Source organism: Falco biarmicus, chromosome 10, assembly GCF_023638135.1.
Source record: "Falco biarmicus isolate bFalBia1 chromosome 10, bFalBia1.pri, whole genome shotgun sequence".
In the NCBI taxonomy this organism is placed as follows: Eukaryota; Metazoa; Chordata; class Aves; order Falconiformes; family Falconidae; genus Falco; species Falco biarmicus.
In genome coordinates this window covers 19,210,618-19,233,550 of record NC_079297.1, presented here as the reverse complement: position 1 = coordinate 19,233,550, position 22,933 = coordinate 19,210,618, and the positions used below count along the sequence as shown (strand labels likewise).

General features: G+C 56.6%; 2 protein-coding genes across 3 annotated transcripts in view; one reads left to right on the top strand and one right to left on the bottom strand.

Annotated features, from left to right (window-relative positions):
- LOC130156271 (glycine N-acyltransferase-like protein 3) overlaps positions 1-20,506 on the bottom strand; it is a 34,840-nt gene extending 14,334 nt beyond the window's left edge. The window contains exon 1 of the mRNA XM_056354615.1: positions 20,429-20,506. Within this exon, the coding sequence (XP_056210590.1) occupies positions 20,429-20,506 (78 nt within the window). The remainder of the gene's footprint in view (positions 1-20,428) is intronic.
- LOC130156275 (glycine N-acyltransferase-like protein 3) overlaps positions 1-22,925 on the top strand; it is a 36,428-nt gene extending 13,503 nt beyond the window's left edge. Inside the window, exons 1-5 of one of the 2 annotated variants that reach the window (XM_056354619.1) lie at positions 20,994-21,071; positions 21,449-21,556; positions 21,658-21,784; positions 21,874-21,991; positions 22,494-22,925. In XM_056354619.1, coding sequence (XP_056210594.1) covers positions 20,994-21,071; positions 21,449-21,556; positions 21,658-21,784; positions 21,874-21,991; positions 22,494-22,923 — 861 coding nt within the window. In that variant the 3' untranslated portion in view covers positions 22,924-22,925. Of the gene's footprint in view, positions 1-20,993; positions 21,072-21,448; positions 21,557-21,657 lie in introns of those variants that run through there. The other variant, XR_008824366.1, reaches the window with a different exon arrangement.
- Positions 22,926-22,933: the final 8 nt, after the last annotated feature.

The following is a 22,933-nucleotide window of genomic DNA, read 5'->3' as shown; positions in this document are numbered from 1 at the left end:
GCTGGGATTGGCTGCTTCAGAATCCCAATAGGCTGGGATGGCTTGGGGCACAATCCTAATGCCCAGCAGGGGATTGCATGGGCAGAGCGCGGCTGGGCTGTGATTGGCTGGGGCAGAGTCCATCTGGGTTTGGATTGGCTGGTTCAGAATCCCAGTAGGTTGGGATTGCTTGGGGCAGAATTCTAATGCCCTGCAGGGGGTTGCATTGGCAAAGACCAGCTGGGCTGGAATGGGCTGATGCAGAGTTCAGCTGGTCTGGGATTGGCTGAGGCAGAATCCACTTAGGCCTGGAAGTCTTAAAACAGAATATGACTGGACTGGGATTACTTGGGCAGAGTCCATCTGGTCTGGGATTTGTTGCGGCAGAATCCAGCTGGGCTGAGATGGCGTGGGGCAGACTCCCAATGGCCTGGGATTGCAATGGCAGAGTCCATCTGGGCTGGGATTGGTTGGGGCAGAATCCAGGTGGGCTGGGATTGGCTGCTTCAGAATCCCAGTAGGCCGGGATTGCTTGGGGCACAATCCTAATGCCCAGCAGGGGATTGCATGGGCAGAGCGCGGCTGGGCTGGGATTGGCTGGGGCAGAGTCCATCTGGGTTTGGATTGGCTGGTTCAGACTCCCAGTAGGCTGGGATTGCTTGGGGCAGAATTCTAATGCCCTGCAGGGGATTGCAATGGCAGAGACCAGCTGGGCTGGGATTGGCTGGGGCAGAGTCCATCGGGGTTTGGCTGGTTCAGAATCCCAGTAGGCTGGGATTGCTTGGGGCAGAATTCTAATGCCCTGCAGGGGATTGCAGTCGAAAAGACAAGCTGGGCTAGGATTGGCTGGGGCAGAATCCCAGTAGGCCTGGAAGTCTTAAAACAGAATCCAACTGGACTGGGATTACTTGGGCAGAGTCCATCTGGTCTGGGATTTGTTGCGGCAGAATCCAACTGGGTTGAGATGGCTTGGGGCAGACTCCTAAAGCCCTTCAATTGCATGGGTAGAGTCCATCTGGTCTGGGATTGGCTGGGGCAGAATCCAGGTGGGCTGGGATCGGCTGGGGCACAATCCATTTAGGCCTTGGAAGTCTTAAGGCAGAATCTGACTGGGCTGGGATGACTTGGGCAGCATCTGACTGGTCTGGGATTTACTTGAGCAGAATCTGACTGGGCTGGGCTGGGTTGTGGCAGAATCCTAATGGCCTGGGACTCCATGGGCACAATCCAGCTGGCTGGGATTGGTTGGCACAGATTTTGATTAGGCTGGGATAGCTTGGAGCAGAATCCTAATACCCTGGAATTGCATCAGCAGAGTCCATCTGGGCTGGGATTCGCTGGTTCAGAATCCCAGTAGGCTGGGATGGCTTGGGACAGACTCCTAATGCCCTGCATGGGATTGCATTGGCAAAGACCAGCTGGGCTGGAATGGGCTGGGGCAGAATCCACTTAGGCCTGGAAGTCTTAAAACAGAATATGACTGGACTGGGATTACTTGGACAGAGTCCGTCTGGTCTGGGATTTGTTGCGGCAGAATCCAGCTGGGCTGAGATGGCGTGGGGCAGACTCCCAATGGCCTGGGATTGCAATGGCAGAGTCCATCTGGGCTGGGATTGGTTGGGGCAGAATCCAGGTGGGCTGGGATTGGCTGCTTCAGAATCCCAATAGGCTGGGATGGCTTGGGGCACAATCCTAATGCCCAGCAGGGGATTGCATGGGCAGAGCGCGGCTGGGCTGGGATTGGCTGGGGCAGAGTCCATCTGGGTTTGGATTGGCTGGTTCAGAATCCCAGTAGGTTGGGATTGCTTGGGGCAGAATTCTAATGCCCTGCAGGGGGTTGCATTGGCAAAGACCAGCTGGGCTGGAATGGGCTGATGCAGAGTTCAGCTGGTCTGGGATTGGCTGAGGCAGAATCCACTTAGGCCTGGAAGTCTTAAAACAGAATATGACTGGACTGGGATTACTTGGGCAGAGTCCATCTGGTCTGGGATTTGTTGCGGCAGAATCCAGCTGGGCTGAGATGGCGTGGGGCAGACTCCCAATGGCCTGGGATTGCAATGGCAGAGTCCATCTGGGCTGGGATTGGTTGGGGCAGAATCCAGGTGGGCTGGGATTGGCTGCTTCAGAATCCCAATAGGCTGGGATGGCTTGGGGCACAATCCTAATGCCCAGCAGGGGATTGCATGGGCAGAGCGCGGCTGGGCTGGGATTGGCTGGGGCAGAGTCCATCTGGGTTTGGATTGGCTGGTTCAGACTCCCAGTAGGTTGAGATTGCTTGGGGCAGAATTCTAATGCCCTGCAGGGGGTTGCATTGGCAAAGACCAGCTGGGCTGGAATGGGCTGATGCAGAGTTCAGCTGGTCTGGGATTGGCTGGGGCAGAATCCACTTAGTCCTGGAAGTCTTAAAACAGAATATGACTGGACTGGGATTACTTGGACAGAGTCCATCTGGTCTGGGTTTTGTTGCGGCAGAATCCAACTGGGCTGAGATGGCGTGGGGCAGACTCCCAATGGCCTGGGATTGCAATGGCAGAGTCCGTCTGGGCTGGGATTGGTTGGGGCAGAATCCAGGTGGGCTGGGATTGGCTGCTTCAGAATCCCAGTAGGCCCGGATGGCTTGGGGCACAATCCTAATGCCCAGCAGGGGATTGCATGGGCAGAGCGCGGCTGGGCTGGGATTGGCTGGGGCAGAGTCCATCTGGGTTTGGATTGGCTGGTTCAGACTCCCAGTAGGCTGGGATTGCTTGGGGCAGAATTCTAATGCCCTGCAGGGGATTGCAATGGCAGAGACCAGCTGGGCTGGGATTGGCTGGGGCAGAGTCCATCGGGGTTTGGCTGGTTCAGACTCCCAGTAGGCTGGGATTGCTTGGGGCAGAATTCTAATGCCCTGCAGGGGATTGCAGTCGAAAAGACAAGCTGGGCTAGGATTGGCTGGGGCAGAATCCCAGTAGGCCTGGAAGTCTTAAAACAGAATGCAACTGGACTGGGATTACTTGGGCAGAGTCCATCTGGTCTGGGATTTGTTGCGGCAGAATCCAACTGGGTTGAGATGGCTTGGGGCAGACTCCTAAAGCCCTTCAATTGCATGGGTAGAGTCCATCTGGTCTGGGATTGGCTGGGGCAGAATCCAGGTGGGCTGGGATCGGCTGGGGCACAATCCATTTAGGCCTTGGAAGTCTTAAGGCAGAATCTGACTGGGCTGGGATGACTTGGGCAGCATCTGACTGGTCTGGGATTTACTTGAGCAGAATCTGACTGGGCTGGGCTGGGTTGTGGCAGAATCCTAATGGCCTGGGACTCCATGGGCACAATCCAGCTGGCTGGGATTGGTTGGCACAGATTTTGATTAGGCTGGGATAGCTTGGAGCAGAATCCTAATACCCTGGAATTGCATCAGCAGAGTCCATCTGGGCTGGGATTCGCTGGTTCAGAATCCCAGTAGGCTGGGATGGCTTGGGACAGACTCCTAATGCCCTGCATGGGATTGCATTGGCAAAGACCAGCTGGGCTGGAATGGGCTGGGGCAGAATCCACTTAGTCCTGGAAGTCTTAAAACAGAATATGTCTGGACTGGGATTACTTGGACAGAGTCCGTCTGGTCTGGGATTTGTTGCGGCAGAATCCAGCTGGGCTGAGATGGCGTGGGGCAGACTCCCAATGGCCTGGGATTGCAATGGCAGAGTCCATCTGGTCTGGGATTTGTTGCGGCAGAATCCAACTGGGTTGAGATGGCTTGGGGCAGACTCCTAAAGCCCTTCAATTGCATGGGTAGAGTCCATCTGGTCTGGGATTGGCTGGGGCAGAATCCAGGTGGGCTGGGATCGGCTGGGGCACAATCCATTTAGGCCTTGGAAGTCTTAAGGCAGAATCTGACTGGGCTGGGATGACTTGGGCAGCATCTGACTGGTCTGGGATTTACTTGAGCAGAATCTGACTGGGCTGGGCTGGGTTGTGGCAGAATCCTAATGGCCTGGGACTCCATGGGCACAATCCAGCTGGCTGGGATTGGTTGGCACAGATTTTGATTAGGCTGGGATAGCTTGGAGCAGAATCCTAATACCCTGGAATTGCATGGGTAAGTCCAGCTGGGTTGGGATTGGCTTGATCAGAATCCCAGTAGGCTGGGATGACTGGAGGGAAGAATCCTAATGCCCTTCAGGGGGTTGCATTGGCAAAGACCAGCTGGGCTGGAATGGGCTGATGCAGATTTCAGCTGGTCTGGGATTGGCTGAGGCAGAATCCACTTAGGCCTGGAAGTCTTAAAACAGAATATGACTGGACTGGGATTACTCGGACAGAGTCCATCTGGTCTGGGATTTGTTGCGGCAGAATCCAACTGGGCTGAGATGGCGTGGGGCAGACTCCCAATGGCCTGGGATTGCAATGGCAGAGTCCATCTGGGCTGGGATTGGCTGGGGCAGAATCCAGGTGGGCTGGGATTGGCTGCTTCAGAATCCCAGTAGGCCGGGATTGCTTGGGGCACAATTCTAATGCCCTGCAGAGAATTGCAGTCGAAAAGACAAGCTGGGCTGGGATTGGCTGGGGCAGAATCCAGGTGGGCTGGGATTGGCTGCTTCAGAATCCCAATAGGCTGGGATGGCTTGGGGCACAATCCTAATGCCCAGCAGGGGATTGCATGGGCAGAGCGCGGCTGGGCTGGGATGGGCTATTTCAGAATCCCAGTAGGCTGGGATTGCTTGGGGCAGAATCCTAATGCCCAGCAGGGGATTGCATGGGCAGAGCGCGGCTGGGCTGGGATTGGCTGGGGCAGAGTCCATCTGGGTTTGGATTGGCTGGTTCAGACTCCCAGTAGGCTGGGATTGCTTGGGGCAGAATTCTAATGCCCTGCAGGGGATTGCAATGGCAGAGACCAGCTGGGCTGGGATTGGCTGGGGCAGAGTCCATCGGGGTTTGGCTGGTTCAGAATCCCAGTAGGCTGGGATTGCTTGGGGCAGAATTCTAATGCCCTGCAGGGGATTGCAGTCGAAAAGACAAGCTGGGTTAGGATTGGCTGGGGCAGAATCCCAGTAGGCCTGGAAGTCTTAAAACAGAATCCAACTGGACTGGGATTACTTGGGCAGAGTCCATCTGGTCTGGGATTTGTTGCGGCAGAATCCAACTGGGTTGAGATGGCTTGGGGCAGACTCCTAAAGCCCTTCAATTGCATGGGTAGAGTCCATCTGGTCTGGGATTGGCTGGGGCAGAATCCAGGTGGGCTGGGATCGGCTGGGGCACAATCCATTTAGGCCTTGGAAGTCTTAAGGCAGAATCTGACTGGGCTGGGATGACTTGGGCAGCATCTGACTGGTCTGGGATTTACTTGAGCAGAATCTGGCTGGGCTGGGCTGGGTTGTGGCAGAATCCTAATGGCCTGGGACTCCATGGGCACAATCCAGCTGGCTGGGATTGGTTGGCACAGATTTTGATTAGGCTGGGATAGCTTGGAGCAGAATCCTAATACCCTGGAATTGCATCAGCAGAGTCCATCTGGGCTGGGATTCGCTGGTTCAGAATCCCAGTAGGCTGGGATGGCTTGGGACAGACTCCTAATGCCCTGCATGGGATTGCATTGGCAAAGACCAGCTGGGCTGGAATGGGCTGGGGCAGAATCCACTTAGTCCTGGAAGTCTTAAAACAGAATATGACTGGACTGGGATTACTTGGACAGAGTCCGTCTGGTCTGGGATTTGTTGCGGCAGAATCCAGCTGGGCTGAGATGGCGTGGGGCAGACTCCCAATGGCCTGGGATTGCAATGGCAGAGTCCATCTGGGCTGGGATTGGTTGGGGCAGAATCCAGGTGGGCTGGGATTGGCTGCTTCAGAATCCCAATAGGCTGGGATGGCTTGGGGCACAATCCTAATGCCCAGCAGGGGATTGCATGGGCAGAGCGCGGCTGGGCTGGGATTGGCTGGGGCAGAGTCCATCTGGGTTTGGATTGGCTGGTTCAGAATCCCAGTAGGTTGGGATTGCTTGGGGCAGAATTCTAATGCCCTGCAGGGGGTTGCATTGGCAAAGACCAGCTGGGCTGGAATGGGCTGATGCAGAGTTCAGCTGGTCTGGGATTGGCTGAGGCAGAATCCACTTAGGCCTGGAAGTCTTAAAACAGAATATGACTGGACTGGGATTACTTGGACAGAGTCCATCTGCTCTGGGATTTGTTGCGGCAGAATCCAACTGGGCTTAGCTGGCGTGGGGCAGACTCCCAATGGCCTGGGATTGCAATGGCAGAGTCCATCTGGGCTGGGATTGGTTGGGGCAGAATCCAGGTGGGCTGGGATTGGCTGCTTCAGAATCCCAATAGGCTGGGATGGCTTGGGGCACAATCCTAATGCCCAGCAGGGGATTGCATGGGCAGAGCGCGGCTGGGCTGGGATTGGCTGGGGCAGAGTCCATCTGGGTTTGGATTGGCTGGTTCAGACTCCCAGTAGGTTGAGATTGCTTGGGGCAGAATTCTAATGCCCTGCAGGGGGTTGCATTGGCAAAGACCAGCTGGGCTGGAATGGGCTGATGCAGAGTTCAGCTGGTCTGGGATTGGCTGGGGCAGAATCCACTTAGTCCTGGAAGTCTTAAAACAGAATATGACTGGACTGGGATTACTTGGACAGAGTCCATCTGGTCTGGGTTTTGTTGCGGCAGAATCCAACTGGGCTGAGATGGCGTGGGGCAGACTCCCAATGGCCTGGGATTGCAATGGCAGAGTCCGTCTGGGCTGGGATTGGTTGGGGCAGAATCCAGGTGGGCTGGGATTGGCTGCTTCAGAATCCCAGTAGGCCCGGATGGCTTGGGGCACAATCCTAATGCCCAGCAGGGGATTGCATGGGCAGAGCGCGGCTGGGCTGGGATTGGCTGGGGCAGAGTCCATCTGGGTTTGGATTGGCTGGTTCAGACTCCCAGTAGGCTGGGATTGCTTGGGGCAGAATTCTAATGCCCTGCAGGGGATTGCAATGGCAGAGACCAGCTGGGCTGGGATTGGCTGGGGCAGAGTCCATCGGGGTTTGGCTGGTTCAGACTCCCAGTAGGCTGGGATTGCTTGGGGCAGAATTCTAATGCCCTGCAGGGGATTGCAGTCGAAAAGACAAGCTGGGCTAGGATTGGCTGGGGCAGAATCCCAGTAGGCCTGGAAGTCTTAAAACAGAATGCAACTGGACTGGGATTACTTGGGCAGAGTCCATCTGGTCTGGGATTTGTTGCGGCAGAATCCAACTGGGTTGAGATGGCTTGGGGCAGACTCCTAAAGCCCTTCAATTGCATGGGTAGAGTCCATCTGGTCTGGGATTGGCTGGGGCAGAATCCAGGTGGGCTGGGATCAGCTGGGGCACAATCCATTTAGGCCTTGGAAGTCTTAAGGCAGAATCTGACTGGGCTGGGATGACTTGGGCAGCATCTGACTGGTCTGGGATTTACTTGAGCAGAATCTGGCTGGGCTGGGCTGGGTTGTGGCAGAATCCTAATGGCCTGGGACTCCATGGGCACAATCCAGCTGGCTGGGATTGGTTGGCACAGATTTTGATTAGGCTGGGATAGCTTGGAGCAGAATCCTAATACCCTGGAATTGCATCAGCAGAGTCCATCTGGGCTGGGATTCGCTGGTTCAGAATCCCAGTAGGCTGGGATGGCTTGGGACAGACTCCTAATGCCCTGCATGGGATTGCATTGGCAAAGACCAGCTGGGCTGGAATGGGCTGGGGCAGAATCCACTTAGTCCTGGAAGTCTTAAAACAGAATATGACTGGACTGGGATTACTTGGACAGAGTCCGTCTGGTCTGGGATTTGTTGCGGCAGAATCCAGCTGGGCTGAGATGGCGTGGGGCAGACTCCCAATGGCCTGGGATTGCAATGGCAGAGTCCATCTGGGCTGGGATTGGTTGCGGCAGAATCCAACTGGGTTGAGATGGCTTGGGGCAGACTCCTAAAGCCCTTCAATTGCATGGGTAGAGTCCATCTGGTCTGGGATTGGCTGGGGCAGAATCCAGGTGGGCTGGGATCGGCTGGGGCACAATCCATTTAGGCCTTGGAAGTCTTAAGGCAGAATCTGACTGGGCTGGGATGACTTGGGCAGCATCTGACTGGTCTGGGATTTACTTGAGCAGAATCTGACTGGGCTGGGCTGGGTTGTGGCAGAATCCTAATGGCCTGGGACTCCATGGGCACAATCCAGCTGGCTGGGATTGGTTGGCACAGATTTTGATTAGGCTGGGATAGCTTGGAGCAGAATCCTAATACCCTGGAATTGCATCAGCAGAGTCCATCTGGGCTGGGATTCGCTGGTTCAGAATCCCAGTAGGCTGGGATGGCTTGGGACAGACTCCTAATACCCTGCATGGGATTGCATTGGCAAAGACCAGCTGGGCTGGAATGGGCTGGGGCAGAATCCACTTAGTCCTGGAAGTCTTATAACAGAATATGACTGGACTGGGATTACTTGGACAGAGTCCGTCTGGTCTGGGATTTGTTGCGGCAGAATCCAACTGGGCTGAGATGGCGTGGGGCAGACTACCAATGGCCCTTCAATTGCATGGGTAGAGTCCATCTGGTCTGGGATTGGCTGGGGCGCAATCCACTTAGGCCTTGGAAGTCTTAAGGCAGAATCTGACTGGGCTGGGATGACTTGGGCAGCATCTGACTGGACTGGGATTTACTTGAGCAGAATCTGACTGGGCTGGGCTGGGTTGTGGCAGAATCCTAATGGCCTGGGACTCCATGGGCACAATCCAGCTGGCTGGGATTGGTTGGCACAGATTTTGATTAGGCTGGGATAGCTTGGAGCAGAATCCTAATACCCTGGAATTGCATGGGTAAGTCCAGCTGGGTTGGGATTGGCTTGATCAGAATCCCAGTAGGCTGGGATGACTGGAGGGAAGAATCCTAATGCCCTTCAGGGGGTTGCATTGGCAAAGACCAGCTGGGCTGGAATGGGCTGATGCAGATTTCAGCTGGTCTGGGATTGGCTGAGGCAGAATCCACTTAGGCCTGGAAGTCTTAAAACAGAATATGACTGGACTGGGATTACTCGGACAGAGTCCATCTGGTCTGGGATTTGTTGCGGCAGAATCCAACTGGGCTGAGATGGCGTGGGGCAGACTCCCAATGGCCTGGGATTGCAATGGCAGAGTCCATCTGGGCTGGGATTGGCTGGGGCAGAATCCAGGTGGGCTGGGATTGGCTGCTTCAGAATCCCAGTAGGCCGGGATTGCTTGGGGCACAATTCTAATGCCCTGCAGAGAATTGCAGTCGAAAAGACAAGCTGGGCTGGGATTGGCTGGGGCAGAATCCAGGTGGGCTGGGATTGGCTGCTTCAGAATCCCAATAGGCTGGGATGGCTTGGGGCACAATCCTAATGCCCAGCAGGGGATTGCATGGGCAGAGCGCGGCTGGGCTGGGATGGGCTATTTCAGAATCCCAGTAGGCTGGGATTGCTTGGGGCAGAATCCTAATGCCCAGCAGGGGATTGCATGGGCAGAGCGCGGCTGGGCTGGGATTGGCTGGGGCAGAGTCCATCTGGGTTTGGATTGGCTGGTTCAGACTCCCAGTAGGCTGGGATTGCTTGGGGCAGAATTCTAATGCCCTGCAGGGGATTGCAGTCGAAAAGACAAGCTGGGCTAGGATTGGCTGGGGCAGAATCCCAGTAGGCCTGGAAGTCTTAAAACAGAATCCAACTGGACTGGGATTACTTGGGCAGAGTCCATCTGGTCTGGGATTTGTTGCGGCAGAATCCAACTGGGTTGAGATGGCTTGGGGCAGACTCCTAAAGCCCTTCAATTGCATGGGTAGAGTCCATCTGGTCTGGGATTGGCTGGGGCAGAATCCAGGTGGGCTGGGATCGGCTGGGGCACAATCCATTTAGGCCTTGGAAGTCTTAAGGCAGAATCTGACTGGGCTGGGATGACTTGGGCAGCATCTGACTGGTCTGGGATTTACTTGAGCAGAATCTGGCTGGGCTGGGCTGGGTTGTGGCAGAATCCTAATGGCCTGGGACTCCATGGGCACAATCCAGCTGGCTGGGATTGGTTGGCACAGATTTTGATTAGGCTGGGATAGCTTGGAGCAGAATCCTAATACCCTGGAATTGCATCAGCAGAGTCCATCTGGGCTGGGATTCGCTGGTTCAGAATCCCAGTAGGCTGGGATGGCTTGGGACAGACTCCTAATGCCCTGCATGGGATTGCATTGGCAAAGACCAGCTGGGCTGGAATGGGCTGGGGCAGAATCCACTTAGTCCTGGAAGTCTTAAAACAGAATATGACTGGACTGGGATTACTTGGACAGAGTCCATCTGCTCTGGGATTTGTTGCGGCAGAATCCAACTGGGCTTAGATGGCGTGGGGCAGACTCCCAATGGCCTGGGATTGCAATGGCAGAGTCCATCTGGGCTGGGATTGGTTGGGGCAGAATCCAGGTGGGCTGGGATTGGCTGCTTCAGAATCCCAATAGGCTGGGATGGCTTGGGGCACAATCCTAATGCCCAGCAGGGGATTGCATGGGCAGAGCGCGGCTGGGCTGGGATTGGCTGGGGCAGAGTCCATCTGGGTTTGGATTGGCTGGTTCAGACTCCCAGTAGGTTGAGATTGCTTGGGGCAGAATTCTAATGCCCTGCAGGGGGTTGCATTGGCAAAGACCAGCTGGGCTGGAATGGGCTGATGCAGAGTTCAGCTGGTCTGGGATTGGCTGGGGCAGAATCCACTTAGTCCTGGAAGTCTTAAAACAGAATATGACTGGACTGGGATTACTTGGACAGAGTCCATCTGGTCTGGGTTTTGTTGCAGCAGAATCCAACTGGGCTGAGATGGCGTGGGGCAGACTCCCAATGGCCTGGGATTGCAATGGCAGAGTCCGTCTGGGCTGGGATTGGTTGGGGCAGAATCCAGGTGGGCTGGGATTGGCTGCTTCAGAATCCCAGTAGGCCCGGATGGCTTGGGGCACAATCCTAATGCCCAGCAGGGGATTGCATGGGCAGAGCGCGGCTGGGCTGGGATTGGCTGGGGCAGAGTCCATCTGGGTTTGGATTGGCTGGTTCAGACTCCCAGTAGGCTGGGATTGCTTGGGGCAGAATTCTAATGCCCTGCAGGGGATTGCAATGGCAGAGACCAGCTGGGCTGGGATTGGCTGGGGCAGAGTCCATCGGGGTTTGGCTGGTTCAGACTCCCAGTAGGCTGGGATTGCTTGGGGCAGAATTCTAATGCCCTGCAGGGGATTGCAGTCGAAAAGACAAGCTGGGCTAGGATTGGCTGGGGCAGAATCCCAGTAGGCCTGGAAGTCTTAAAACAGAATGCAACTGGACTGGGATTACTTGGGCAGAGTCCATCTGGTCTGGGATTTGTTGCGGCAGAATCCAACTGGGTTGAGATGGCTTGGGGCAGACTCCTAAAGCCCTTCAATTGCATGGGTAGAGTCCATCTGGTCTGGGATTGGCTGGGGCAGAATCCAGGTGGGCTGGGATCGGCTGGGGCACAATCCATTTAGGCCTTGGAAGTCTTAAGGCAGAATCTGACTGGGCTGGGATGACTTGGGCAGCATCTGACTGGTCTGGGATTTACTTGAGCAGAATCTGACTGGGCTGGGCTGGGTTGTGGCAGAATCCTAATGGCCTGGGACTCCATGGGCACAATCCAGCTGGCTGGGATTGGTTGGCACAGATTTTGATTAGGCTGGGATAGCTTGGAGCAGAATCCTAATACCCTGGAATTGCATCAGCAGAGTCCATCTGGGCTGGGATTCGCTGGTTCAGAATCCCAGTAGGCTGGGATGGCTTGGGACAGACTCCTAATGCCCTGCATGGGATTGCATTGGCAAAGACCAGCTGGGCTGGAATGGGCTGGGGCAGAATCCACTTAGTCCTGGAAGTCTTAAAACAGAATATGTCTGGACTGGGATTACTTGGACAGAGTCCGTCTGGTCTGGGATTTGTTGCGGCAGAATCCAGCTGGGCTGAGATGGCGTGGGGCAGACTCCCAATGGCCTGGGATTGCAATGGCAGAGTCCATCTGGTCTGGGATTTGTTGCGGCAGAATCCAACTGGGTTGAGATGGCTTGGGGCAGACTCCTAAAGCCCTTCAATTGCATGGGTAGAGTCCATCTGGTCTGGGATTGGCTGGGGCAGAATCCAGGTGGGCTGGGATCGGCTGGGGCACAATCCATTTAGGCCTTGGAAGTCTTAAGGCAGAATCTGACTGGGCTGGGATGACTTGGGCAGCATCTGACTGGTCTGGGATTTACTTGAGCAGAATCTGACTGGGCTGGGCTGGGTTGTGGCAGAATCCTAATGGCCTGGGACTCCATGGGCACAATCCAGCTGGCTGGGATTGGTTGGCACAGATTTTGATTAGGCTGGGATAGCTTGGAGCAGAATCCTAATACCCTGGAATTGCATCAGCAGAGTCCATCTGGGCTGGGATTCGCTGGTTCAGAATCCCAGTAGGCTGGGATGGCTTGGGACAGACTCCTAATACCCTGCATGGGATTGCATTGGCAAAGACCAGCTGGGCTGGAATGGGCTGGGGCAGAATCCACTTAGTCCTGGAAGTCTTAAAACAGAATATGACTGGACTGGGATTACTTGGACAGAGTCCGTCTGGTCTGGGATTTGTTGCGGCAGAATCCAACTGGGCTGAGATGGCGTGGGGCAGACTACCAATGCCCCTTAAATTGCATGGGTAGAGTCCATCTGGTCTGGGATTGGCTGGGGCGCAATCCACTTAGGCCTTGGAAGTCTTAAGGCAGAATCTGACTGGGCTGGGATGACTTGGGCAGCATCTGACTGGACTGGGATTTACTTGAGCAGAATCTGACTGGGCTGGGCTGGGTTGTGGCAGAATCCTAATGGCCTGGGACTCCATGGGCACAATCCAGCTGGCTGGGATTGGTTGGCACAGATTTTGATTAGGCTGGGATAGCTTGGAGCAGAATCCTAATACCCTGGAATTGCATGGGTAAGTCCAGCTGGGTTGGGATTGGCTTGATCAGAATCCCAGTAGGCTGGGATGACTGGAGGGAAGAATCCTAATGCCCTTCAGGGGGTTGCATTGGCAAAGACCAGCTGGGCTGGAATGGGCTGATGCAGATTTCAGCTGGTCTGGGATTGGCTGAGGCAGAATCCACTTAGGCCTGGAAGTCTTAAAACAGAATATGACTGGACTGGGATTACTCGGACAGAGTCCATCTGGTCTGGGATTTGTTGCGGCAGAATCCAACTGGGCTGAGATGGCGTGGGGCAGACTCCCAATGGCCTGGGATTGCAATGGCAGAGTCCATCTGGGCTGGGATTGGCTGGGGCAGAATCCAGGTGGGCTGGGATTGGCTGCTTCAGAATCCCAGTAGGCCGGGATTGCTTGGGGCACAATTCTAATGCCCTGCAGAGAATTGCAGTCGAAAAGACAAGCTGGGCTGGGATTGGCTGGGGCAGAATCCAGGTGGGCTGGGATTGGCTGCTTCAGAATCCCAATAGGCTGGGATGGCTTGGGGCACAATCCTAATGCCCAGCAGGGGATTGCATGGGCAGAGCGCGGCTGGGCTGGGATGGGCTATTTCAGAATCCCAGTAGGCTGGGATTGCTTGGGGCAGAATCCTAATGCCCAGCAGGGGATTGCATGGGCAGAGCGCGGCTGGGCTGGGATTGGCTGGGGCAGAGTCCATCTGGGTTTGGATTGGCTGGTTCAGACTCCCAGTAGGCTGGGATTGCTTGGGGCAGAATTCTAATGCCCTGCAGGGGATTGCAATGGCAGAGACCAGCTGGGCTGGGATTGGCTGGGGCAGAGTCCATCGGGGTTTGGCTGGTTCAGAATCCCAGTAGGCTGGGATTGCTTGGGGCAGAATTCTAATGCCCTGCAGGGGATTGCAGTCGAAAAGACAAGCTGGGTTAGGATTGGCTGGGGCAGAATCCCAGTAGGCCTGGAAGTCTTAAAACAGAATCCAACTGGACTGGGATTACTTGGGCAGAGTCCATCTGGTCTGGGATTTGTTGCGGCAGAATCCAACTGGGTTGAGATGGCTTGGGGCAGACTCCTAAAGCCCTTCAATTGCATGGGTAGAGTCCATCTGGTCTGGGATTGGCTGGGGCAGAATCCAGGTGGGCTGGGATCGGCTGGGGCACAATCCATTTAGGCCTTGGAAGTCTTAAGGCAGAATCTGACTGGGCTGGGATGACTTGGGCAGCATCTGACTGGTCTGGGATTTACTTGAGCAGAATCTGGCTGGGCTGGGCTGGGTTGTGGCAGAATCCTAATGGCCTGGGACTCCATGGGCACAATCCAGCTGGCTGGGATTGGTTGGCACAGATTTTGATTAGGCTGGGATAGCTTGGAGCAGAATCCTAATACCCTGGAATTGCATCAGCAGAGTCCATCTGGGCTGGGATTCGCTGGTTCAGAATCCCAGTAGGCTGGGATGGCTTGGGACAGACTCCTAATGCCCTGCATGGGATTGCATTGGCAAAGACCAGCTGGGCTGGAATGGGCTGGGGCAGAATCCACTTAGTCCTGGAAGTCTTAAAACAGAATATGACTGGACTGGGATTACTTGGACAGAGTCCGTCTGGTCTGGGATTTGTTGCGGCAGAATCCAGCTGGGCTGAGATGGCGTGGGGCAGACTCCCAATGGCCTGGGATTGCAATGGCAGAGTCCATCTGGGCTGGGATTGGTTGGGGCAGAATCCAGGTGGGCTGGGATTGGCTGCTTCAGAATCCCAATAGGCTGGGATGGCTTGGGGCACAATCCTAATGCCCAGCAGGGGATTGCATGGGCAGAGCGCGGCTGGGCTGGGATTGGCTGGGGCAGAGTCCATCTGGGTTTGGATTGGCTGGTTCAGAATCCCAGTAGGTTGGGATTGCTTGGGGCAGAATTCTAATGCCCTGCAGGGGGTTGCATTGGCAAAGACCAGCTGGGCTGGAATGGGCTGATGCAGAGTTCAGCTGGTCTGGGATTGGCTGAGGCAGAATCCACTTAGGCCTGGAAGTCTTAAAACAGAATATGACTGGACTGGGATTACTTGGACAGAGTCCATCTGCTCTGGGATTTGTTGCGGCAGAATCCAACTGGGCTTAGATGGCGTGGGGCAGACTCCCAATGGCCTGGGATTGCAATGGCAGAGTCCATCTGGGCTGGGATTGGTTGGGGCAGAATCCAGGTGGGCTGGGATTGGCTGCTTCAGAATCCCAATAGGCTGGGATGGCTTGGGGCACAATCCTAATGCCCAGCAGGGGATTGCATGGGCAGAGCGCGGCTGGGCTGGGATTGGCTGGGGCAGAGTCCATCTGGGTTTGGATTGGCTGGTTCAGACTCCCAGTAGGTTGAGATTGCTTGGGGCAGAATTCTAATGCCCTGCAGGGGGTTGCATTGGCAAAGACCAGCTGGGCTGGAATGGGCTGATGCAGAGTTCAGCTGGTCTGGGATTGGCTGGGGCAGAATCCACTTAGGCCTGGAAGTCTTAAAACAGAATATGACTGGACTGGGATTACTTGGACAGAGTCCATCTGGTCTGGGTTTTGTTGCGGCAGAATCCAACTGGGCTGAGATGGCGTGGGGCAGACTCCCAATGGCCTGGGATTGCAATGGCAGAGTCCGTCTGGGCTGGGATTGGTTGGGGCAGAATCCAGGTGGGCTGGGATTGGCTGCTTCAGAATCCCAGTAGGCCCGGATGGCTTGGGGCACAATCCTAATGCCCAGCAGGGGATTGCATGGGCAGAGCGCGGCTGGGCTGGGATTGGCTGGGGCAGAGTCCATCTGGGTTTGGATTGGCTGGTTCAGACTCCCAGTAGGCTGGGATTGCTTGGGGCAGAATTCTAATGCCCTGCAGGGGATTGCAATGGCAGAGACCAGCTGGGCTGGGATTGGCTGGGGCAGAGTCCATCGGGGTTTGGCTGGTTCAGACTCCCAGTAGGCTGGGATTGCTTGGGGCAGAATTCTAATGCCCTGCAGGGGATTGCAGTCGAAAAGACAAGCTGGGCTAGGATTGGCTGGGGCAGAATCCCAGTAGGCCTGGAAGTCTTAAAACAGAATGCAACTGGACTGGGATTACTTGGGCAGAGTCCATCTGGTCTGGGATTTGTTGCGGCAGAATCCAACTGGGTTGAGATGGCTTGGGGCAGACTCCTAAAGCCCTTCAATTGCATGGGTAGAGTCCATCTGGTCTGGGATTGGCTGGGGCAGAATCCAGGTGGGCTGGGATCAGCTGGGGCACAATCCATTTAGGCCTTGGAAGTCTTAAGGCAGAATCTGACTGGGCTGGGATGACTTGGGCAGCATCTGACTGGTCTGGGATTTACTTGAGCAGAATCTGACTGGGCTGGGCTGGGTTGTGGCAGAATCCTAATGGCCTGGGACTCCATGGGCACAATCCAGCTGGCTGGGATTGGTTGGCACAGATTTTGATTAGGCTGGGATAGCTTGGAGCAGAATCCTAATACCCTGGAATTGCATCAGCAGAGTCCATCTGGGCTGGGATTCGCTGGTTCAGAATCCCAGTAGGCTGGGATGGCTTGGGACAGACTCCTAATGCCCTGCATGGGATTGCATTGGCAAAGACCAGCTGGGCTGGAATGGGCTGGGGCAGAATCCACTTAGTCCTGGAAGTCTTAAAACAGAATATGTCTGGACTGGGATTACTTGGACAGAGTCCGTCTGGTCTGGGATTTGTTGCGGCAGAATCCAGCTGGGCTGAGATGGCGTGGGGCAGACTCCCAATGGCCTGGGATTGCAATGGCAGAGTCCATCTGGTCTGGGATTTGTTGCGGCAGAATCCAACTGGGTTGAGATGGCTTGGGGCAGACTCCTAAAGCCCTTCAATTGCATGGGTAGAGTCCATCTGGTCTGGGATTGGCTGGGGCAGAATCCAGGTGGGCTGGGATCGGCTGGGGCACAATCCATTTAGGCCTTGGAAGTCTTAAGGCAGAATCTGACTGGGCTGGGATGACTTGGGCAGCATCTGACTGGTCTGGGATTTACTTGAGCAGAATCTGACTGGGCTGGGCTGGGTTGTGGCAGAATCCTAATGGCCTGGGACTCCATGGGCACAATCCAGCTGGCTGGGATTGGTTGGCACAGATTTTGATTAGGCTGGGATAGCTTGGAGCAGAATCCTAATACCCTGGAATTGCATCAGCAGAGTCCATCTGGGCTGGGATTCGCTGGTTCAGAATCCCAGTAGGCTGGGATGGCTTGGGACAGACTCCTAATACCCTGCATGGGATTGCATTGGCAAAGACCAGCTGGGCTGGAATGGGCTGGGGCAGAATCCACTTAGTCCTGGAAGTCTTAAAACAGAATATGACTGGACTGGGATTACTTGGACAGAGTCCGTCTGGTCTGGGATTTGTTGCGGCAGAATCCAACTGGGCTGAGATGGCGTGGGGCAGACTACCAATGGCCCTTCAATTGCATGGGTAGAGTCCATCTGGTCTGGGATTGGCTGGGGCGCAATCCACTTAGGCCTTGGAAGTCTTAAGGCAGAATCTGACTGGGCTGGGATGACTTGGGCAGCATCTGACTGGACTGGGATTTACTTGAGCAGAATCTGACTGGGCTGGGCTGGGTTGTGGCAGAATCCTAATGGCCTGGGACTCCATGGGCACAATCCAGCTGGCTGGGATTGGTTGGCACAGATTTTGATTAGGCTGGGATAGCTTGGAGCAGAATCCTAATACCCTGGAATTGCATGGGTAAGTCCAGCTGGGTTGGGATTGGCTTGATCAGAATCCCAGTAGGCTGGGATGACTGGAGGGAAGAATCCTAATGCCCTTCAGGGGGTTGCATTGGCAAAGACCAGCTGGGCTGGAATGGGCTGATGCAGATTTCAGCTGGTCTGGGATTGGCTGAGGCAGAATCCACTTAGGCCTGGAAGTCTTAAAACAGAATATGACTGGACTGGGATTACTCGGACAGAGTCCATCTGGTCTGGGATTTGTTGCGGCAGAATCCAACTGGGTTGAGATGGCTTGGGGCAGACTCCTAAAGCCCTTCAATTGCATGGGTAGAGTCCATCTGGGCTGGGATTGGCTGGGGCAGAATCCCAGTAGGCTGGGATGGCTTGGGGCACAATCCTAATGCCTAGGAGGGGACTGTATGGGCAGAGCGCGGCTGGGCTGGGATGGGCTGGGGCAGAGCCCATCTGGGCTGGGATTGGCTATTTCAGAATCCCAGTAGGCTGGGATTGCTTGGGGCAGAATTCTAATGCCCTGCAGGGGATTGCAGTCGAAAAGACAAGCTGGGCTGGGATTGGCTGGGGCAGAATCCCAGTAGGCCTGGAAGTCTTAAAACAGAATCCAACTGGACTGGGATTACTTGGGCAGAGTCCATCTAGTCTGGGATTTGTTGCGGCAGAATCCAACTGGGTTGAGATGGCTTGGGGCAGACTCCTAAAGCCCTTCAATTGCATGGGTAGAGTCCATCTGGTCTGGCATTGGCTGGGGCAGAATCCAGGTGGGCTGGGATCGGCTGGGGCACAATCCATTTAGGCCTTGGAAGTCTTAAGGCAGAATCTGACTGGGCTGGGATGACTTGGGCAGCATCTGACTGGTCTGGGATTTACTTGAGCAGAATCTGACTGGGCTGGGCTGGGTTGTGGCAGAATCCTAATGGCCTGGGACTCCATGGGCACAATCCAGCTGGCTGGGATTGGTTGGCACAGATTTTGATTAGGCTGGGATAGCTTGGAGCAGAATCCTAATACCCTGGAATTGCATCAGCAGAGTCCATCTGGGCTGGGATTCGCTGGTTCAGAATCCCAGTAGGCTGGGATGGCTTGGGACAGACTCCTAATGCCCTGCATGGGATTGCATTGGCAAAGACCAGCTGGGCTGGAATGGGCTGGGGCAGAATCCACTTAGTCCTGGAAGTCTTAAAACAGAATATGACTGGACTGGGATTACTTGGACAGAGTCCGTCTGGTCTGGGATTTGTTGCGGCAGAATCCAGCTGGGCTGAGATGGCGTGGGGCAGACTTCCAATGGCCTGGGATTGCAATGGCAGAGTCCATCTGGGCTGGGATTGGTTGGGGCAGAATCCAGGTGGGCTGGGATTGGCTGCTTCAGAATCCCAATAGGCTGGGATGGCTTGGGGCACAATCCTAATGCCCAGCAGGGGATTGCATGGGCAGAGCGCGGCTGGGCTGGGATTGGCTGGGGCAGAGTCCATCTGGGTTTGGATTGGCTGGTTCAGAATCCCAGTAGGTTGGGATTGCTTGGGGCAGAATTCTAATGCCCTGCAGGGGGTTGCATTGGCAAAGACCAGCTGGGCTGGAATGGGCTGATGCAGAGTTCAGCTGGTCTGGGATTGGCTGAGGCAGAATCCACTTAGGCCTGGAAGTCTTAAAACAGAATATGACTGGACTGGGATTACTTGGACAGAGTCCATCTGGTCTGGGATTTGTTGCGGCAGAATCCAACTGGGCTGAGATGGCGTGGGGCAGACTCCCAATGGCCTGGGATTGCAATGGCAGAGTCCATCTGGGCTGGGATTGGTTGGGGCGGAATCCATCTGGTCTGGGATTGGCTGCTTCAGAATCCCAGTAGGCCGGGATTGCTTGGGGCACAATCCTAATGCCCAGCAGGGGATTGCATGGGCAGAGCCCAGCTGGGCTGGGATCAGCTGGGGCACAATCCACTTAGGCCTTGGAAGTCTTAAGGCAGAATCTGACTGGGCTGGGATGACTTAGGCAGCATTTGACTGGACTGGGATTTACTTGAGCAGAATTTAACTGGGCTGGGATGGGTTGTGGCAGAATCCTAATGGCCTGAATTTTTTGGGGTAGAATCCATCTGGGCTGGATTGGTTGGCACAGATTTTCATTATTTTGGGATAGCTTGTAGCAGAATCCTAATTCTATGTGATTGCATGGGCAGAGTCTGTCTGGGCTGGTATTGCCTGGGGCAGAGTCCGTCTCGGCTGGTATTGCCTGGGGCAGAGTCCATCTGGGCTGGGATTCGCTGGTTCAGAATCCAAGCTGGCTTGGAAGGCTTGAGGCAGGATTAGTCTCGGCTGGGATATTATAGATCAGAATCCTAATGCCCTGGGATTTCTTGGGCAGAGTCCAGCTGGGTTGGGATTGGCTGGCTTGGATCCAGCTGCTGGGCAGGTTGATGCTCCTTAGCAACCTAACCTGGCCCTGGGGAACCCCAGGGGTGGCTGGTCTGGGGAGAGGTTGACACTGGGATTCCTGTCCCTGGTGGGGTAAAAGTGGGAGGTGATATGGGGGTCACCATCACCCAGGACAATAGACTGGGTTGACACAGGGGTCCCTGACTTTGGAAGGGGCAGGGGTTACGTGGGGGTCTCTGTCACAGCACAGGGCAGGGGCAACAGCGGTGTCCCCATCGCTGGTAGGGCAGGGGTGACATTGGTGTCCCCATCACGGCACAGGGCAGGGGTGACAGCAGGGTCCCCATCGTGGCATAGGGCAGGGGTAATACTGGGGTCCCCATCATGGCACAGGGCAGGGGTTACAGCAGGGGCCCCGTCACCGGCATGGCGAGAGGCAGGCTCCTCCGCAGGGCCCCCTCCAGGCGCTGCAGCTGGGCTGGGCACGTCAGGATCAGCATGGTCCTGCCGAGAGAGCCCACAATATCAGGGGGACAGGACCACCAGGTGTGGACCCCAGCCCTGTCCCCAGCCCCAGTGGTCCCCAGCCCCTCCAGCACTCACCCTGCAGCAGTCCTGGGGACGTGGCTCCTGGGGGGATGTGGGGTGGGTACCTGGAGACTGGGACAGGCAGTGACACCAGCTGCTCCCTGCTTCTGTGGGGCAAGCAGTGACACCAGCAGATCCCAGGGCCTCCACCAGTTGTCACGGTCCAGCGATTGTCCCCTGCCCAAGGAGGTGGCCACCTGTGGGGGCAACGGGCAGGGTCCGTCCCACTGGCACTGGGCATGGGGCCAGTCCTACCAGCCCCACAGCCACCTGGGGACGGGTGCTCAGCTGGGCCACCTTGCTCCACAGCCACCAACACCCCACAGCCCCCAGATCCTCGGCGTCACTGCCTGCTCCACGGATCCTCAGTATTCCTGCCTGCCCCACAGCCACCGGACCATGCTGACCCTGACGTGTCCAGGCCAGCTGCAGCATCTGGAGGAGGCCCTACGAAGAAGCCTGCCTGCCACCCTGCCGGTGATGGGGACCCCTCTACCACCTCCCAATCCTGCCAGTGACAGGGACCCTGGGGACCCCTCTTCCTCCCCCTTGCCCTGCCCGTGATGGGGACTCCAGGGATCCCTCACCCTGCCAGTGAGAGGCACCCCAGGGACCCCCTGCCCTGCTGGTGAGGGGGACCCCGGGGATCCCTTTGCCGCCTCCCCCCTGTTTTGCTGGTGACAGGGACCTCAGGGTGGTTCCCCACATGATGGCCTGACCCCCACACTGGTGGAGCCTGACAGCACCCAGGGTGCAGCCGGACACTACGTGGGGACAGAGAGACACATCATGGCCCCACCACCAATCAGAGCCCCCCATGCCCCCCCCCCCCCAGCGCTAACCCTGTCCTGCAGGTCTTGGGGGCTGTGATGACGGTGGCCTGGGGGAACCCGGCTGCCCATGAGGTGCTGGTGGACTCCTGGCCCCATTTTCGTGTCGTCCTGACCCGCCTGCGCCCAGAGGTGCTGCTCCAGGTGCCCCCACCCCGCCCCGGCAGCACCCGATACATTGTGGGGCTGGAGGGGGGACACCACGCTCAGACCCTGCTTCTCCCCCCCACAAGGAGCACAGGGACCCCTGGGACTTCTACACCAACCAGTTGACAGTGTACTACCGGGATGAGGGTGCCTGGCAGGCATTGCTGGGGGGCACCGAGGTGGTGGGCTGGACCCGGGCCTTCCAGATGCAAGGTAAGCCTGGCACGGGGTGGGGGCAGGAGTGTGTCCTGGGCATCCCCTCACCCACCGTGCCCCTGCCTGGGCTGACAGCGCTGCCCCAGGGATGCAGGAGGGGATGTATAAGGCTGTGCGCGAGATGGCTGATGCCAAGGGGCTGCGGCTGGAGACGTACCGGTACCAGGCACTGCTGAGCCCCCGGCCCCCCCAGCCCCGTGTGCAGTAAGTGTGGGGGCACCTGGGGACACGGCAGCACCGGGGGCCCCAGTCACGTGGCTGGGCGGCACAGGGGTCCCCAAGCACATCAGTGGGTGACATGGGGGTCCTCAATCATATCCCTGGGTGACGTGTGGGTCACTGAACTCATCCCTGGGTGACATCAGTCCCCAGGCACATCCCTGGCTGACATAACGATCCCCAAGCACATCCCTGGGTGGCATGAGGGTCCCTGAGCACATCCCTTTGTGACATGGGGGGGTCCCTGAGCACTCCCTGAGTGGCATAGGGATCCCCAAGCACATCCCTGGGTAACATGGGGGTACCCATCTCATCCCTGAGTGGCACTGGGGTCCCCAAGCACAACCCTGGGTGACATGGGGGTCCCCAGTCTCATCCCTGGGTAGCACGCAGGACCTCAATCCCACCCCAGGGTGCAGCAGCTCCCCCGTGCCACCCCTGCTGGGAAGGAAGGTGCAGGTCCCCCAATCCCCCCACCCCATTACAGAGTGCCACCGGGACTACGCCTGGCACCTGTGTCCCCATCCCACATCTCGCTGCTCAACGCCACGTGGAGCTTCGGGGGCAATGCCCGCAGCCGGCGGTTCCTGCTGGGGCTGCTGCGGGGGCTGCCCAGTGCCTGCCTGCTGGCACCCCACGGCCGTCCCGTCTCCTGGAGCCTGCTGGACCCCCTGGGCTGCCTCAGCCATGGCTACACGCTGCCCGCCTGGCGCGGGCAGGGCCTCAGTGGGGTGACACTGGGTGCCCTGGGCCAGGGGCTGTACGCCCGCAGCTTCCCCATCTACTGCGGGGTGCTGCCCCACAACACCCCCTCGCAGCGGGCCGTCCGTGCCGTGGGCTTCCTGCCCCAGCCTGGCACCTTCTACACCCTGATCGTCACCCCTCGGGAGTGCCCGGGGATGGTGGCATGGTGGTGACCATGGTCAA